This window comes from Strix aluco, chromosome 3, assembly GCF_031877795.1.
Source record: "Strix aluco isolate bStrAlu1 chromosome 3, bStrAlu1.hap1, whole genome shotgun sequence".
NCBI lineage: Eukaryota > Metazoa > Chordata > Aves > Strigiformes > Strigidae > Strix > Strix aluco.
In genome coordinates, this window is record NC_133933.1 from 85,873,104 (window position 1) to 85,893,532 (window position 20,429).

General features: G+C 33.7%; 1 protein-coding gene across 11 annotated transcripts in view; it reads left to right on the forward strand.

The window, feature by feature from the left end:
- The window catches only part of ASCC3 (activating signal cointegrator 1 complex subunit 3), a 288,767-nt gene that overhangs the window by 61,049 nt on the left and 207,289 nt on the right, over positions 1-20,429 (forward strand). For all 11 annotated transcript variants that reach the window (XM_074819461.1, XM_074819462.1, XM_074819465.1 and 8 more), the window contains 2 exons: positions 18,523-18,723; positions 19,184-19,324. In XM_074819461.1, coding sequence (XP_074675562.1) covers positions 18,523-18,723; positions 19,184-19,324 — 342 coding nt within the window. The remainder of the gene's footprint in view (positions 1-18,522; positions 18,724-19,183; positions 19,325-20,429) is intronic.

A 20,429-nucleotide genomic window follows, 5' to 3' on the forward strand; every position in this document is an offset into this window, starting at 1 on the left:
TATTCCTCTAAAGAACCACATTTTAACCACATTTTAAACATGTATAGACTAATTGTTTTATTCGTTTCTTTTGTACAGACAGCAGTTTTGTCATTTTGTGTTATATGAACCAACACCAAAGGTAGCAGCAATGCCTTAAATTAGCACAAGCATTAAAATGAGGTTCTTATTTATAGGATTGGCAATGTAGTCAGGATGCATCTTCCGTTGCACTTCAGAATGAAGAAATAACACATTTCAGCTAGGTCTGGCACTATATTATCTGAAATCTTATGGCTAGTATTTTCAAGGTAAGTATTTAGTTTAGTTAGAGCCTCCTTGCAAAGGGTCAGAGCTTTTCTAAAGAGTTTAACTTTGTGATTAAGTAAATTATTCCACGGGCAGATTTTTCTAGTGTCATGGAATCAGTGCCTGGAAGAATACAGATGCTAAGATGAAACTCATGACAAAGATCCAAATTTTTGTAGCTACCATTCCTACCTAATCCCATTATGCACTGCAAATATGAGATCAGGAGTGGCCAACCTTTCACAATTTATCAGCCGTAAAAGCATACCGTACAATCTGTCATAAAACTGCTGGCATTGGCGCTCTCCTACTATCTCGTGTTCCTTTTTTTCTTTGTCACCCTTACCTTTCTGCACTATGATCTGAACTGCTTCACCTCCTGCCACAGCCCAACCCAGCTGGATTATCTCATACTCTTTATTTCCTACCCCTGCTGAGTTGGGAGCAGGAGCTAGTGGTTTGAATGGAAGGTGCTGTGCTGCTGCTCGGGAACATCTCTGGCATTCAGTGGCAGAAGGGTGCACTGCATCCCACAGAAGGATTCACAAAGGGAAGGGTTCTTGCCGTGCTGCAAGGCAGCAAATCCCACCCCCAACTCAATTTGTAGATAATTGTTATTCTTGGCATTTATTATTATTTGGAGAGCTGTGTTTTCACCACAGTACAAGCACACATGGCTTATAAGCAGCTGGTTGGTCACGCCAGTTTAGTCAGAAGTATATGGTACCACTACTTGCAAAAGTGGCATGCTAGCTAGTTTGTTTCAATAATGAGAATTTTAAAAATGGAGTAGGCACAAGCTTAGATTTAATAACTTTGGCTACTTGACATGCAGCTTGACCATTAGTGAAATATATTTTTGTACTTAGTATAAAGGTAGTTTTGCGCCAGCCTTTTTGCCAAATAAATGTACCTTTAAAGTCATAAACTCAGGTCAGGGAAAGTTCTTCTTCAAGGCTCTGAAAACAGGTTTTATCTAACAAATTGCTGTTGGTGAAAAATTACTTCATCTTTTTACCTAAAGTGGGTGTTCAGGGTAGGATTTATTTCTTTGTTTCACGTTATTTCAATTTCCTTTTACTAGCACTGCTTAATAGTCTAAATAAGAAATGGTTTCTTTCTCTCTGCATTATGTGAAGGAATTATTACAAAATCAATATTCCTTTTTTTCCTGTAATGTTTTCTTGTTTTTAGAATCGTAAAAAGGTAAGTCTACTGAATAAAGTATGGATGTTTTTGCATAAATTACATTTTTCACATCCAGAATGTTGGACCATTTATTCCAAACTTGATCTTAGTGTATACTTCAGTTGCATATTTTCCAAACAGCAATTGATATTTGGACTGAATTGGATAATTTTGAAAAATATTTTAAATTTTATTGATATCTTGTAATTTAGCCAGTGAAGTATACTAGAAAACTTCTCTGAGGAAAATTTACAAGTCCTGTAATCATTAGTCCCAACTTAAGGAAAAAAAACCATGTAGGTCAAGACACAATGTTTTTAATAGCTGGTAATGTATATTAGGAATTGCGGTCTGTCTTCATACTTCATGAGTGAGGGTCCAAAGAAGGTAGAATATGTGCAGTAACAGGTTAACAAGAATATTGGAGTTAAGACTCTACGCTGATAAAACCTATGAGTTCTGGCTTAATTTTCTTAAGTATGTGAGTCAATGAGTATTTTATCATTATTTTCGAATTCCAGGTGCAATATTTACAATTTCTGCATCAAATTGTTTGAATATCTAACTTAGCCTCAGCTGAGGCTTTTGTGCATTGTTTTGTTTAAATTGTCTGAATAAATACCGTTGCTTTGGCTGAAAACACATAAAAAGATGTGCTTCATGACAAAACAGTAGTTTATTATCGATCTTGTGTAAATTTATCATCTTTTCCATTAAGAAATTTTTATTAGAAATAGTTTATTAACTCTTCATCAGGAAGGTCTGTTGCTATGATGTGCAACCTGTAAAGCGGTACTCTGGTCTTAAAATTTACCTGTAATCTGATGTTGGAGAAATGCAAACATGTGCTCTGTTGCTGGCTACTAATTCACTGTTGGAAGACACTTGCTGTACTTGAATATAACTCACTGAATGTAATATTTTTAAAACAAGTGCCTCACTTGACTGCGGCTTTCCAGTTTTTAGATATCACTATATGATTTCCGGAATACTCAATAGGTCTTTTCCTTTCAGCAATAGAAAATATATTCCTATTGTGATAAATCTTTGGAAAGTATTTTGAAAAATATTCTTACTTTATTGATATAGCCTTTAATGCTACAGATGATACCATAGCATTTTTCTGGATTCATAAAACCTTTCTGTTAGTTTAAATGCTAATATTCTTTTGCCAGTAAAAAGTTCTTTTGTTCAACAGAATCACTGGTTTTATTGCATGGCAGATTATTAACCTGATTTATTTTGGGTAACACCTTTATAACAAAGTATCTAAATGATTTAAAGAGAGAAAGAGACTCGATATGGTAATATCAAATAGACTTGATATGGTAATTGAAATACAGGTACACTGCACAGATAGCATGGCTTTACGAATGTTGTAGTACAACTTCAAATTAATTCCAGAATGAAATGTGAAAGTCTGAATTCCTTGATTTAACATGGCACATGGATGTCCCACCTCCAGTGAGGCAGAGTTTTTAGGAGCAAAGCTTGAGAGGATCAGGGATTTCAACTACCCTCCAATAGCCATGAGTTTGAGAAGTTGAAAACTAACACCAAAAGGGAAGATTTGGAATGAAGTAGGCAAATAATAAAAAAATATATATGTAATCAGGAAATACTTTACAGATGGATAATTATGTCCAATAATCTGAGATTATAATTCTAAACACAGTTTCACCTGTATCTACTTTCTGCTGAAGTTAGAGTGGTTTTGCATCTCTGAAGTCTGTATCAAAATATATAAAGTACATTTCCTAGAGCATCAGAGTTTATGCTAGTGCTGAAATGAAAGAGAAAAGAATTAACTATCTCAGAAGAGATATACTGAGGCTAAAGATTTTATTTTTTAAAGTAGCAATAGTAAAATGCAAAAAGAAAGGGTAGTGCATCAGGGATAGTGATATCAAGGCTGTTCTAAAAATAAGTAAGCAAAAAATAGAGACTGACATTTTGTTTTCTGACAAAACCCATAATACAGCTTTTTTTCCCAAGATACACATCCCAGGTGTGTGCTAGCTCTTAAGAGCTGAAGACAATATTGGATATGTTCATCTCTTAGCCATTTCATGGGTTTCCTCCAGAGCATTTTATTTTGTAACTGGTACAGTTATTTTAAAATAACATTTTGAAATGCAGTGACCTGGCAATAAGGATTGTGGTAAACCCTCAGCATTTGAAAACTGTGATTTCTGACTCAGCAAAAACATGCATTTGGCACTATTATAGTCTTTGAGAGGACCTGTCTTTTACCACAGGAAGAGGAATTGAAACTATTTTCCCTGAAACATCTCTGCATTAGGCAGGTATGACATAAGTCTTTGCCTTAATCCATGATGCTTCTTCCATTCTCAAAGACATAAAAAAGACAGTAATACATAAATTTTATATCTTAAATATATTTATAAAATATATATATACACACAAGTATACAACACATTTATGGGGGGGGTGTGTGTATATATATGTTTCCTACTAATGCAGAGTTGATTTTGAAAGTAACAGATGATTTTTAACAGACTTATCACCACTGTTTTATATAACCTCCCCTAAGCCTCCCTCAGCTTGACAGATTTTTGCTTCTTTATTTTTAAAAAGAAAAAAAGATCTGTATGCAAAAATGATAGTCAAGCCGATCTATGTCCCTTATACAAATGTATGTAGGATGCAAAAAGGAGAGGAAGTTGATGAATAATTGGAGAGAGACAAGAACCAAATCTCATGTCAGATTTTATGAAAAGCAAAAAGCAGCTTTCACTGAGCAGCAGCCCATACGTACTGAAACAATCTGTGTCAATCCACCGTTGTAGAAGTAATGCTATAGTTCACCTCTTTTGGGATGGAGAGGAATGAAGGTAGAGGAAGCAAATACATCATGCTGCTCATGAGTTTTAGAGCTAGGCATTATATAACTGCTCACATCTAAGCCTGTATTTGCTCAAACTATGTCCTCCTTGGCCTATTCATATGTGACTTTCATTTTTGGTATGATGTTATGGATCGAGTCACTGTAATGTGATCTTTTAAAAGCAGATTATTTTTATAGAAATTGGAAAAATATTCACCAGAGAAGTATAATGAAAACAGGCTTTCATTATTGTCCCGTAAGAATGGGGAAGTAATGCAGATACTTTCTTAAAATTTTGGGTTACCAGGATTATTGGAGAAATTCATAGATAACCACTTGCACCCACGTTTTCAGATTGTACGTTTCCCTGATTTAAAAAAACAACCAACACAACAACTTGTAATGTATCCTTTTTCTTACTCCAGAATAGTGTTCTCTGTCTACCTCTGTCATAAACTCATCTTTTGGTAGGGGTCACAGCAGGTTTGTTTGTTTTGGTTTGACACTGGGCAACTTTGATTCTTTTAGAATCAGATGGAATAAAGGTTTCCTTTGCAGTATGTGCTGTTTTAGCTCATCTACACAGATTTTTCAGACGACTTTTCTCAAAGGTGAAAAATTATCCTTTTCTTTTTGGCCAGTTGGTTTCTCCTTGCTATTCAGCTATAACCTAATGCCTTTCCCTGTCTTATAGTGTCTCAAAATTGGCTGCTTAAAATATGACCTGATTATTTGTGCCTTACACTGCCTTTGTCCTAGTGTCATGTGAAGTTTAGTTGAAGACATTTTGTAGTCTTGTGCTTTTATTCTTTTTAAGATTATCGAGGCTTTTGTCTTTTTTTCTTTAAACATCAGTTTCTAAACACTATTAGGATAGTATATTGTATAATATATTATAGCTTTATTTTTGGTGTTGGCTTATCTTAACATACTCATATAAGATCCTTTTAACATCTTAGAAGTTTGACAGTTACATGAACAAGCCACTTTTAAGACACTGGAGATGTTGAGGGTGTCAAGGATGCTATGAAAAACTGATAAATATGCTCTTTGTTGTGTCAGTCTGGGTTGTGTTTTTACACACATTTTTATTTTCAAAAGCTTGATATTAATGAAAACATTCACAAAAACCACTGATAAATGTAGATACAGCAAGCAAAAATTATTGTGAAGATAAAATAATATTTTCAAATGTCCTTTCATTAGTGAAGTTGTAATTGAAACTTAAACAGATCTTCTCATTTATAAGTACTCTGCTTATTCTAAGTACTAGTAATGGGCAACTTTTTTTATTGAAGAGACCTGTAAAATCTGAGTTACCTCTTCTTGGGCAGTATAAGTTTGAAGACAAGAAAAATTAATTGACAATATGGGTCAAAGTCTAATAGAATATCTGTACTGGTGAATATAGAGAACTTAATTTTTTTTAGTCTGTTATTTAAACTAGCATGGCTGTGATGATATACTAAGCAAAAATTGCTGAAAAATATTTAGTAGATACTGTCATGGGAGATTTGCATATTCTTACAGTTATTTGGGATTTTGTTCGCTCCTTTTCATGCAAATAGTAAATATGAATAGGGAAATGCATTTTTTAATATTAACATGAGGTAACATTGACTGCATCTGATTTGAATAAAACGTTAAGGCTGTTTCATTTTATACACAGCTGCCAAGTGTGTGTATATTGTGTAGTGCTGCCTCTGAAATGGTTGAAAATCTGATGGGAACACTTACAAAGGCAAACCAGTAAAGGGCACCAGCTGCTGAAAAGCACCTGCTGAGCCACTGTGGGAGTAGATGCATCTGCCTGTAGCTAGAAGTAATCTAACAAAGTACCTGCTTTTACCTGTCAGGATTTTAATTTGTGTAAAGATTCAACCAGTGAAACTAATTCCAAATACTTAAAGAAAAGAAAAAAAAAATCTGGGGTGTTTTCTTGTGCAAAAGAGCACCACTTCTGAGCAGTAGGAATCTGTGAAAGTTTCTCATTCTCGTAACTATTTTATATATTTTTGTTTTAATAAAAACAAACCCAGATATGGCAGCCAAAAATCTCGGCTACACTGTGCATAGTGTCTTACTAAAAGATGCAGTCAGTATGGGAGAGATTATGCTCCTGAAGACCAGGTTTACAGTTTTTGTTTGACTTAGTTTGAGAGATATCTCGGGGTTTTGTGAGATTATGTTTGTTTTTTCATTGCAGCGCATTTGATTTGTTACGCACACAAAAATACATTTTACAATCAGAAGTCATTAGACATATTTCCCAAATATTTTTTAAAACTGTTGTACTTTTTGTCTTTTGATACATGTTGTTCCCAGACATTGGTGACCTTACCACACAAAGTTATCATCCCTCAGCTACCTTTTATTTTCCTATGGTAGATCAGGTAGAAAAAACTTCTGTGAATGCTGCTGGTTTAGTTGGGATTTGGGAGAATGAAGTAGCTGTGTTCGTGTAGAAAAAAAAGACTAATTGTTCTTGTTTTCTTCCCTTGTAAAATTTAGGAAAAAGTCATTTAACATCTGTATTGTAAAACAGTACTGCCTTCTTGGTTAGCGGTAGTGTGAAATTAACTGAAATAGAAATTAACTGAAATAGAGAAGAAAATTGAGTTGTAGAAGGATTATGACAGCAATTGTTATTCCTCTGGGAATATTCATCTGTTTGCCATCCTTTCATTTTTACTTGATGTGTTAAAATTATTAATAGTTTCAACTATAATTACCCTTCAGAGTACTCTGTTAGTTTTTCTGGGTTTTGTTAGGTATTATAAGGAAGAAATAGTTTATGTCATATGTTAAGGGCAAGCTAAAGTAAATAGTTTGAAAACATTATCCTGAAGTGGCTTCTGTGTTAACAAATTAAGTATTTGTGTCTACATGAATAGTTAGAACTGATGCCTTTGGGTGCATAAAATAGTATCAAATTAATTAGGGTTTATTTAAAAATAAAAATACTGAAAGATATTTTAAAATTACATAATATGAAGTGCTGTTACCCTGCTCTGAAAGACAGGTTTAAATTTGCTTTCAAGGGAAGTCAATATTTAGGCTCCAAATTGTGATGTTCAACTGACTGTAAATTGAGTGACTTTTATTTATGTATTAAATTTTGTAGAGTAAAACCAATGGTCAGTAAAAATCCAAGAAGTATTTCAGGTAGACATGTTCTGCCACAGTGCAGCTGCATGTAGCTCAAAGAAATCCAGCTTTTTTTTCCTCTTGTACTTAATCACTGTAATATTTGAAATTCAATTATATTTACCTGGTGACTTTGCAGCTGTTATGTTTGCTGACCTCTTTAAATGATCATAATAAGTGAAATATTTAAATTGAGGAAGCAACTTGTTAAATGTTCATTTTTCATTCTTTAGGGAGGTACCTCTGTGTCATTGACTGAATATAGATAATTTTTCATATAAAGCACATGCAGAGATCTGTAAAGTTTTTAATGAAAGCAACTCAAAAGTCGTTTTAGTCATTTTGATAATTAAGACAGGAGACTGAATAATGTGCATCTGCTGCGTCCTATTTAGAGAATAGCCATTTCTCAATGGAATTTCATAGTACGAGTGTGGAAGAAGAATGCAGCAGTCTGCTTCACTTTGATAGCATACCTGAAGGCAAGCTTTCGTTCTTAGGAGTAATTGGTCTTCAATTTAAAGAAAAATACAGGATAGTAGTTTAAATTCTAATTAAAATTATACTCAAGACCCAAATTGGTTTTTATTTTTAAGAAATTAATCTCAAAGTGAGAATTTTCAAAGATGAGGGAATTCTGATACGCTGTAACATTTAAAAGATTAACTCTCACTGAAAATTTTTAAACAAGTTATACTTTGTCTGATTTTAATGTTTGTCTTTAATTAGCACAAGTTTCAGTACTCTCCTTGAGACATGAATATCTTATGTAGGATAAGAATGTCCTAGGTCTTTCAGTAATAGAAATGGGACTGACATTGTCCATCAAGGGATTCAGTTAGAAATCACCAAATAGTTTTAAATGTTTTTAAAAGGTTTTCAGATAGATGAAGTACGTGACTAAAAGATTGACTTTATATCTGAGAGGCTATTCATTTTAGACTTGGAGTTTCCATTAACTTCAAGATCACACAGTAACTGCTAATATAGTGCAAGTTTTAAAATTCTCAGAGAGGTAGTTGTTTGAGTCTGTAGAACAGGGAGCAACAAGTAACATGAAGTCTTTTAAAGCGGGAAATAGATTTTGTGTGTGTGTTTTGTATCTTATTCTAACAAAATACTTTTTCTGAATTCTAATTGGAAAATTGGAATTATCCTACCACTTAATTTTTCAGTTAGAATATTGGAACTGAACACATCAGGTAAGAGTGGAGTTATTTTTTCTTTTCATATGAACAAATAGGTGTGCTTTGTATAATAATAATAATAGTAGAAACCATTTCTTTCATCTGTAGTGCATAGGAAATTAATCTGGAGAAGGGGAATAGGAACTTTTCATTGGCAGGAAACAACGTACAGAGGAAGAAGATTATATTTAGCCATTCATAGGAATTACTTATCACTGAACATATAATGAAGGAAACTTCTGTGCAAATATTCCCTCTTCTCTGCTTTTGTTCCCTGAATCTGAAAAGGATGGGGATTTTTTGAGTCATCTGAGACTATGTAAGAGTTAATTTCCTGTGTTCCTAATTCTTCTTACCCTTGCTTTTGATACATATGGACGTTTGTCCTTCTGGACCTCTAAGCATGAGACTGTCTCTCTGCCATGCTTACTCCTTAGATGGAGACTTCTTGGCTTGTTGTCAGATGTATCTTTAAGCTAAATAAGGATGCCTCTCTCAGGTTTTGCATCAGTAATTTGCCTACATCAGAACAAATAAAGACTGTTTTGCATATCAATAGCTACTATAGTAGCAAAACAAAAAGTCTGGTCCAGTTGTAACTTGCAGCATGTATCCTTTCCAAAGTAGGTGTGAAAGCTCTGATAAATCTGTAGTGCTATTTGCTAAGCAAGAACTATCTTCTTCATCAGCTTTTCAGTTTTTGTGATTCTGTAGTTTTCAGTGTCTTAATTTTCCATTAATCTAAATCCTGAGAATTGCTGAATGGAAATGGCCAGATGCAGCCCTGTAGAACGTTTTCTCTTTATCTTGACCCATACCTCAATCATTCACATAAGTCTGTGTGCTATGGGAGGGCCTAGACTTTGATCCCTTTTGTCTGATGTCTGTTTCTTCCTCATGGTCATAATTTTTCAGGTTTGGCCAAAAACTATCTACTATTTTCTGTCAGTACTCTCAATCCCTACTAGATTTTCCAATTAGCTGTCTAGGCTAGTTGCAGTAACCACACCTTTTTTGAGATTAATATTAGATATCTGTTGATATGGTACGGTTGTTTCAAAATTATGAGAGCTAGTTCAGAAATGGCAATTCATGCAATAATTCAGCTTTCAAAAATTACTTTGTGTGTACTTTCGTATCATGTCATAACCTCTTTATTTGGGAAAAGTTAGCTAAAACTTATATATCGGTTTCATAAAAGGGCTTCGGTTTTTATGTTGCGTGTTAGTAGAGTAACTTTATTCTCACCAATGGCTAGAATTTATGTAATTCCTTTCATGATGCAGTTGTTATCTTTCTTTCTTATTTGTTGGGTTTCTCCCTTTGTCTTGCAGTGTCTGTATTCTAGAAAAGGGTTTTCTGTATTAACTCTTTGATTGCAGTTACTTTTGAGACAGTGTGCCTCTAACAGTGATTTTTTTTTTTTTTTTAGCTCTTTCCTTTTAGAGGCACACTGTGTTTTCCCAGGGGAATAAATTAACAGAGCAATATTCCATCAGCAGAACTAGGAGTCTGTTTTAGTTGTATATAAGTGTAAGGAATTATGAGGGTATTCTCTGAATGGAAAAAACCCCAAACCTGTAGAATAGGCTGTGGCATATAAACCTCAGATTCCTCATTGTTCCATCAGTGAGATGGTGGTAGTCAATGTGCAGCAGTACAGGAGGAACCTTGCTGTTAAGGGTAACAACATTTTAAATGTTTTAAACTTCATGGATATTTTTGTATTTCACTCTTCCATGCTCTTAGCTTTGTATAGCATAAGTTATTTTAAAATTTTAAAGGAAAGAAACCCTCTTTATTTGATACTGTTAATATGGATGAAATGTGAATAAATTAAACTCAAATCCTTCTATCCTCATAAAATTTTAATGTCCGATACTCGAAAATGCCACAACTGTTGCCAGTTTTCCTTTTGCTATTTTCCTACTAGCTGCATTACTTCAAGGTAATTTTTGTGTGTAATTCACAAATGGCATCAGAAAGCTCTAAGAGGAGGCTGTGTTCTGATATCCATTTCATTGATATAATCTGGAATAATTCTCTTGACATCAGATATTTTTGAGTTTACAATAGTGTCACTGAAATCAGAATATCACCTTTGTGTCTGTTTGGATGCCAAAATTTATGTACATTTGCTGTACTGTAGAAATAGTTGCTTTTATGGAAAAATCTGAAACACTTTGTTATCCATTTCCTCAAATCACCAGAGGGTATAATCATTCTGTCTATAATCTTTTGTCATATTATAACTAGGCTGAGGAACACAACAGTTCTCCCAGTGAGGGGAGGAGATTCCCCAAGCTTTTTAAGTGTTTTAGCTCAGAGCAGTGAAAGCCTTGGAACTATGATGCTTTCCTGTCACTTCTGATGTAGTGAAAACTCAATAACCGGAGTTATTAAGCAGGTATTCCTTTATTATGGCACCCTGTGTGTGTGGGATCTCTCCTCCTAATGCACACACACACAAGAATTAAAAGTCCTCAGGCTATATAGGCAGAATACATACATATGCATAAGTTTTCCAAGAAAAGGCCGGAGCATTCAAATAATTTCCCAGAAATCGTTTACGTGGTTCCTGCCCCAACCGCACATGCTCTGTAAAATGTGGTGGTGGTCGTTGGGTGTTCTCTGGTGATCGTTTGATGAAGGCTCGAAGTCTTCCTTGCTGGTAAACTTCTGACCTTTTGCTAGTTTCTGCTGAGCTGTGTGCTTCAGGTCAGAAATGGTCTCTGTATAATCCCATTGTCTTCTAGGGAGGCTGTATCTCCCTTATCTTTGAGGACCTGCTGTTTCTATTAGTTTTCTGCAGCTAGGTGGGCAAAAGGCTCAGTCTTCAAGGTACGCATTAGTTATTAACTTTTTCCCCTCATCATTTCCATCAAACTGATTTTGGGTCTATACATGCAGAAGTCTTTGGTTTTAATCTATACGTTGAACCAAAGAATATTTCTCAATATTGTATCTTTAATGCAACCATAAGTGGTTGAATAATTCAGAAATCTATAGAAAAAGTCTGACTGCTGCAGTTGTTTGTATAGTGTAGCTCATCAAGAGAATAGTTAAGATAATGTTGGTGGCAATGTGTCTATAGACTTAAAAGGAATTTTGTTGAAATTACTTCAGGCAATATTAGCTCTTAGCTGTCATATATGAACTTAAATATTTTCCCTAAAAATGCTTGCTTTTGAATAGATCTCTCTTCTTTGTTCACGAGAGCAGACGGTAGGACTGATGATTTTAAAAAACAAAAAATAACAAAACATCAGACACAGAGTTTTTTTATTCTTTGATTTATTTTTATTCTTACTGGCTGTTTTTTTCAAGGAGTTCTTATGTTACCATAGTTAGTAGGAAACTAATATAGTACTAGACTTTGCTGCAATTCATTTTTTAATGGAACTGTTCTGGACTTCCTCTGGATGGAGACTGGTTCTTCTCTAATGAAAATTTGTTTGTTGAAGAACACTCACTGTTATGAGCTGTCCAGAATTTTCACATTTCCGAGAACTGAATAACTGTCAGAAAACTAACAGTTTCAGTATCTTGTAAAAAATGAAGTCTGAAAGTCTGGAGGGGAAATGTTTAATCAGGATTTAAAAGCAGCTTTCCAAATAAAGTAAAGCCATAATAATTTTCATAGTTTGTGTGCTGTGATAGTTTTAAGCAGAGGTAATCCTTTCACATACAATAAAGATTTTTTTTAATTTTTTCTTTTCCCTGAGGATACTTTTTTATTCCTGTGAACTCTTTGTCAGAATCTAGGAAAATTTTGCAGTGTTTGTTTTGAGTTTAATTACACTAATATAACTTGAAATTAGGAAAATTTCCCTGGTTTCTGATGGCTATTGCTACTTGAATACCCATTGCATTAACCAGTGAATGTGCTGATAATTTTAAAAATTAAGACTCCATAGTTTTCTAAAAGATGATATTTAATTTAAATCAAAAACATATTCAGGAAAGTCTCATGGGCTGTGATTCTGTGTTCTATAGGATGTCAGAGTATAATTTTACCCTTATGGTTCATTATCTGTCATTTCTAGGAATTTCTTCTGGCTTCTTAATCTAATTAAGGGACCTCACATCTTTCATGTGAGGAAAGGCTGACAGAGCTGAAGAAGAGGGGGCCCAGGGGGAATCTTACAAGTGTATATAAATTCCTGATGTGCGAATGATTAACAAAGGAGAAGCCAGAATTTCCTCAGTGGTGCCCAGTGACAACAACAGAGGCAATGGGCACAAATTAAAACACATGAAATTTCATCTGAACACAGGAAGGTAATTTTTTACTGTGAGGTGGTTAAAGGCTGGTACACCTTGCCCAGAGAGGTTGTGGAGTTTTCATCCATGGCGATATTTAAAACCCAGCTACACAATCCTGGTCCACCTGATGTAGGTGATCCTGCTTTGAGCAGGGAGGTTGGACTAGATGACCTCCAGTCTAAATGATTCTGTAATTACCACTGATAGTGACATGGATTGCCATACCATACAAGAATTGCTTTTAGTTCTAGTCTAGTCACTTGTAGTACGTACAGGTTTGAAACCTGCTGCTGCTTCTCTGGTGCCTGTTGTTACTTGCATTTGTCTAACGTGTTTTACTCTAAGCTTCCTTTATAGCACATAACTCTTCAGGTACTACACTTTGGATGAGACATAATTTACACTTACTTCAAGAAATTGTAATGCTGATTATGGCCCAAAGCCAATCCTAAATTCTATTTGGTACGCTTGTATAGTTTTCATATCTTTGTGTAGGCTACTTGTTCCTACAAAAATTGTCCCCCTAAGTCCAATGAAATCTCACTGATATGATTTGGTGCTAAATGGAGCAGATCCAAACATCATGCAGTTTTTCTTTTACATGTTATGAGCCTTTGCTTAAAAGGTATGTACGCACTTTGAAAGCCAACATTTCAGTCTTTGGGGCAGGTAGGAAATTATATCCTCAAATAGTACTCCTAAGATCATGTAAAATTAATTTTACCTTTATAGTATTTATGTAGTTATATTTTTATTTATTATTGCTCCTAAATCTCATGAGCTAAAACCCCCATGAAAGTAGCAGAATATGGAAAGTATCATCAGGAGAGGGAGGCTGTGGAAGTCCCCAGGTACAACATTTTTTATTTCTAAGTGTACCTTCAATAATAAAATAGGATTTACACTGGCACAAAAGTGCTTTAAGTGTATACATGCATAATTAGAAAGCAGGGAGGCTACTAAATATTCGTAATTTGGAGGGATAGTGGGAATCTATTTATTAAAATGTGTATGTGTATATACATATAAATACATGTGTGTATATAAATAAATGTGTGTATGAGTGTGTATGCATAGATATGTGTTTTAACCAATGCTGTTGGTTAAAACACATACATTGGTTAAAACAACATACAGCAAACAGGAAAGATGACCTACAGATTATTTATATGTCAGGACGAGGGATATCTGAACTTCATTTCCTGAATTTCATGGATTTTCTGTAAATTAGTTAAGTAGTCATGCTATTACCAGTTAGATCAATTATCTTTTTAACTGAAAGTGCAACAGAACAAGTGACTGCAGAATGGGATTTGTTGTGCCTGAAATATATAAGGTACTCTGATTAAAATAGATCTACATAAAATTAAGTCAATGAGTAGGGAAAATGCTAGAAGTTTAAACTTGGTTTATGAGTGCCATGGGTTATGATAAATGGGTAGCAATCATAGTATTTTGTTTATTGTACAACAGAAGAAGTCATCATTATAGAACATTTATTTTAGGTGGTTTTATGCTATGGAAATTAGTACAGATTACTAACATTTCTTTATTTCAGACCATGAGAAAATTTGTCTAGTATTACATGAAAACTAGAAAAATGACTCATTCATGAATATTACTTTAATGTTTTGTCCTATTTTTAAATTGCTGTTAGAGCACCAACACACAAATATCTTTTTAATGAAATGACTAATTTAGAATATCTTCATTAGGTGTAATCTCATTTACTCATGAAAGCATTAATTGTAATAGTAAATTCCTTACTGAAATAAAAATAAAGGTTTTATACATTCATATCAGAGCCGCCTTTGAATATCATCTGGTTTGTGGAAAGAGTTGTTTCTCAGTGGTCTTTCTCATTGATTCATGCTTACGTAAAAATGGCACCATTTTAGGCATGAAACTGTGTTTGTTGAGAATGGCACTCAGATTGTATTCTGCTTAAATTTCCTTTGGTTTGTGTAGAATTCTAGGGATAAATCAACAGTGGAATAGAAAGCTGAAGAATGTTGCATCTCATTCACCTTCAGTAAAAACACATTCTGCCATCCAGTGGCTAACAGTCCTTTAAGCAAGAAGGGATTTTACCGATTTATCTGAGAAAGAATTGGTCTGTAGAAGTCTTGACTGATGTTAGTATGCCAGAGGGAAAAAAATTGGTTTCAGCTTTCAAACTAGGTAGCTTGTGCAAATGACAAATTAAAAAAGCTAATCTTCTAGTACATTTGTCAAACTGTGGACCTCTGTGCATACTGTTGCATTCCTGTCTACTGTCCCATTTTTTTCTTACTGATTTTTCAGGTCAGAACTACTGGTTTTGGATTATGCACTTGTACTTACTGTTTAGAATAAAATTAAGTTTTGGGAAAGGGTAACCTCTAACATTTTTTCAACCAAATGGGGAGTTGGTTTGAAGAAGTCTTAAGACACTGTTTTTCTCTGGACTTCCTTTCTCTTGTTTTTTTTAATCCTTAATATGTTTCTGCAGAGCCACCTTTCAAAGAATATTATGCATTAACCATGTAATGTGATTGTGGTTTTCAGTGCCCTCATTTTTCTTTTATGTTGTTTGAAAATTGTGTTGAGTGAAGGTCTAGATTCTGGTCAGAATACCATTATTAAAAAAACCCACTTCTAATTCTTAACCAGGCTTTTATGTTTTGGGGTTTTTTTTATTAATCTTTATTCTACTCGTAATGTTCCTGTTTCAGTAGGCTTAGCATCTTTCCAGAAAAGAAGCTGAGGTTAGTTTTCCTAATGTATTACACAGCTTCCTCTGGTGCTTCTGGAACATCTGTTTATTTATTGCTGGTTACCAAAGTCAGCCTTAATCCATGGTGTTAGTATTTTCCAGTAGGAAAAAAAACAGGAAATTATTTTTATTTATGGAAATATTTATTTTTGCTAATATGTATATGTCCCAGGATTATAGTATATTTCTTCCAAATGTAGAGGAAAAAGAAGGGGAAAAACACTGCCCACTTAAAGATTAAGAGAAGCTGGAACAATATATTCCTACAGGCAGTACTTTAAGAAAACACTTAAAGACATACTTTATTTAAGGGTATTAACAATCACACAACTGTAAGGAGACCTGTATGTGTAAAGCCATGCGTGTTCAACTATGAGACTGAAAAATTCCTGTTATTCTTTTCTGAAGATACTTACATTAGACTTCACTTAGACAACTATGTTTCTGCTTTTGTTTTAAAACTGCTTCTTTAAATAATATACATATTGTGCAGCGCTTGTTAGTTCAATTCTGTAATCACCAGTTATGTTTGTGAGTTTCTCTCCATAGATCCTTTGTTATAAACACCGTAAACAGTGTTTATCAGTGTGAACTTTATGGTGTTTATAATACCTTCTAAGTCCAATTAGATGGAATGGAAGGTAAAAGGGAAAATATAACCATTTTCAAAGACCTGTCAAAAAATCTCAAAATGAAATAAAAGGAAAATTAGAAACCTAAAATTACTAAGTAGACCACAAAAATAGCTGATTGAACCCTGATATCATTAATGTAAACAGCAGGTCTCCAGGAAACCCATTAACACTTTATAATAGTCTCATTCATGAAGATTAAATGAATTTTGAAGACAAATAACCAAGTAAACATTAGGTATACAAAACTTGGTGCAAAACAAATAAACTTTTGCAATCTTGCAAGCGGAATAAACTGTGAAAGAACATTAAGAGTGAAAACTGTTGTAATCCTGAAAGTCAGCCACTTAAATTGAAGAAACTTGATGAAAAGCACTGGAAGTACTTACATTAGATTTTTCCTTCACCAAAGACACTTAACAGTTTAGATATTTGAATATATTTGAGATGTGTCAACCCTCTAAATACAAATGCAATCCATGATTTGAATGGACCTTGTTTTTTCTATGTTGCACAAGAAATTTTCAACCTGAAAGGTTTACTAAGACAAAGGTACTGCTAAATTGAAAAGCACATATTTCAAAACAAAATAGCGTGTTGATTGTGTAACATTTTCATTGACTTTTATCTCAATGAATGCCGTTTTTCAGTACGTCTAATCCTCTAAAATAAAACTACAGTTAACCAGTCATTAAGTACATCATTTCTCTACATTTAAGAGTAGAGCATTGTCATATATTGTGAAAATGGTGTATTAATGTAAATTTGTAATTTGCATCTCAGCCTCTAACATGAGGCTACTGCCAAGAAGCTGCAGCAAAATGGTAGACCTAGTGCTGTTATTCACAAAGTTAAATAAAATAGTTGATTTGAATAGCCAATGAAGCCCTCATTCCTAAACTTGCATTACTTGACATAGTAATAAATTGGGTCCTGCACAAATAATTTGCTTAGTATTGGAAAGAATTGGAAAGAATTGGTTATTAGTATTGGAGAGGCTATTACTATAGCAAATGACTGTAAATTAACTAAAGCACCCAGAATAATGGAAAGGGAGATCTTCAGAAGGTACTTTCAGGACTGTTCTTTACAGTAAATTTGTACTTCTGTCGTTTCCTACAAATAAAATAAAAATTATAATCATCAAAAATATCAGTAAGATACTTTTTATGATTATTTGTAGAAGTAGTGCAGGTAATTAAATCTGTAGAAAGGAAATAATTCTGTGTTTTGCAGTCTCTTTTAAGTGTCTGTGAAAAGTAACTAAGAAAAAGCAGGTTTATTAGAAAATGAAATTTATATCTTAAGGGTCTGTTCTTCAGTTGCGAAAGCTTTAGAATCTTCAAATGCAGAAATTGTAACTGTCAACAGCAGTTCTTTCTTGGCGAAAATCTTATTTTTCAGAGAGACCAAGAGCAACAAAGTCTTTTTTATTTACTGATTTGTATCTTATAAGATTTAAACATGAATTAAACTATAATAACCATAATTGCTTGTATTAACTATATAATTTCATTTTTGAAAACACTCTCAAAGTTTATTTGGGACTACATATACAAGTTTTATGTTCCTTTTGGAGGCTGCAGTTTGTTCTAAGTGTTGTTGGAGAAAGGCCTGAACATTAACAATTGCAAGATGAAGATTTCCTCAGAATGAAAGAGAACTGCTACTGAATTTATGTGTGTGTGTTTGCATAATTAAATTTTATTAGGCAAAATTAATCATAAATAATTTTTTTAATCTTCTGTTTCTTCAGTAGGTTCCTCTGTATTGCTGCCTCTTCTTCCATTAGAGTAGTCGTAGTTTGTCATCTTAGATTTAAAGATGCATATTCATCTAATCAGACTATTGCTGGTTTACTGATGTCTAATTATTAGTAGGTCATTATTTTATTGTATATTTGTTTTGGTCACGCTCAATTAAAAATAAATGCTGAAATTAAATGCAGAAATAGCATGTGGCTAAAGATTTTGATTAATTTTAACAGATGTTATCCTGCTATATTTTGTTTTCCTTATGGATTTGGTATTTGAAGGTTGGGTGGGAGTGGTGGCCTCAGAATAAAAACCTTGGAATAATAAATATATTTCAACAGTTATCCTAAGTTTTGTTACCATGTGTTCTTTCTCTTATGATTAATATAAGTATACACACACACACATATATATATATATGAAAAATCAAAAAGATGCATGTTATTTGTTTTAACAGATTGGACAACTTGCTTTTAAAGGCATGAAAAGACTAAACCGAATCCAGTCTATAGTTTTTGAAACTGCCTACAACACAAATGAGAACATGCTAATCTGCGCCCCCACTGGAGCTGGGAAGACTAACATTGCCATGCTGACAGTCCTTCATGAAATTCGCCAGCATGTCCAGCATGGTGTTATCAAAAAGGATGAGTTTAAGGTAGGAGTTTAATGAACCAAGTAACAGCTTTTCAACTTCTAAGGTAAAACCCATTATATGTTATACATGGAATATAAAATCAGGAAGTTTTCAAGGGTATTACGCTTTTCCAAGTCAAAGATAAGGCCAGTTTTGATTTATTTCATTATTGTTAAAGATATTGTTATTTGTGTTCTAAAAATCTTATTATGCAAGTAAAAAGCTATGAAAATGCATTTAGCTTTGATGCAGAACCGATTTTCAAAGTGATGAGGCTGTATAAACAAAATCCATTGTCCTTTAAACAGCTGCACACTTACCCAACAAAGATAACTACTTTTCATATATCACTATTAAGATTTTTTCACTGTAAGCGCCTGGCATCATATTTCACAATAAATTGTGATTTGTAATGGTTGCCATGAAACAAACGACATTGTGGGGTTTGCTCATTTATCAAGTGAATGTCCTTTTGGTGCAGATTGTGTATGTTGCTCCTATGAAGGCTTTGGCAGCTGAAATGACAAATTACTTCAGCAAACGTCTGGAACCACTAGGCATTACTGTGAAAGAGTTGACTGGTGATATGCAACTGTCAAAAGGTGAAATTCTGCGAACACAGGTATGCTTAATATTTTAAAATATTGTTCTTTGTGTGTATTCATACCTCTTCATAAGTACAGTGGTCTTTTCTTCAAACACCTTATAAAAGTATTGGTGAAGCAGCTGAAATGTTATTACTGAGTCTGTAATTACACTGGTTGTGTTCCAAAATGTGACTTTCAATTCAAAGTGATTAAAATACTAATATATATGAAATATCTTAAGCAATGGGCTCAGTAAACTTTTTGGTTTCTCCCATTTAGAATTACTACTGTGGTGGCCCACTTCTATATAACCTTTGTATAAAATCTTACCTGATTTCCAGCTTGTGAACTTCAGTGGGTTGTGCCCCTACCCCTTCAGGATTATAAACCAAGTGGTGTATGTATGTGTTTGCATGAACCTAGCATTCATAATTTCAGACTTGGCGTTCTTCGATAATAGCCATCTTTGAAAAGTTGAAGGTCTGGTCTGCAAATGGTAAATTCTACATAAATTTGAAATGTTGTAACGTTGTTGCAAATATGTCAAAATAATACTTACCTTCTTTTTTATTAAAAAAGAAGTTAATAAAGCTGTAGGTTCCTGTTAGTGGCTGATCTTACTTTTCCTTTTTAAGGACAAATGAGGAAAAGTATAAGATACCACTAGGTTAAACATTCATATAAATTAATAAAATGTGGGGTTAGCCTCATAAATAGTATTGCATAGATGGAGATTTTTCTGTTTTAGCAGATACTTCTTGTCACATTTATTTCAGGCAAATGCTGTTTGTGTCAGTGAAATATAATTTTTCCTAAATATTGAGATACTTTTATATCTGTTCTTACATAAAGTTCCTTGTAATTACTCTTTCTCCTCCTGCCTGGTCCAAGAGACAGAATAAGAATTGGTTGTATTATCGATATGAACATTTATAAATGTAACTTGTAGTAATTATTGATTCAGGTGAGTTATATTTTGCCAGTCTTAGCTTTGATGTATTTTACATTTTTTTATGATAAGACTAGAGAGAACTCCTCACATGACAAGAAAAGGTGTCTATATGTAAATAATAATAAAGAGGACCACTGCAGTAATCTAGTATGAAGTCGTCTTTATTAGAAGACGTATATGTACACATT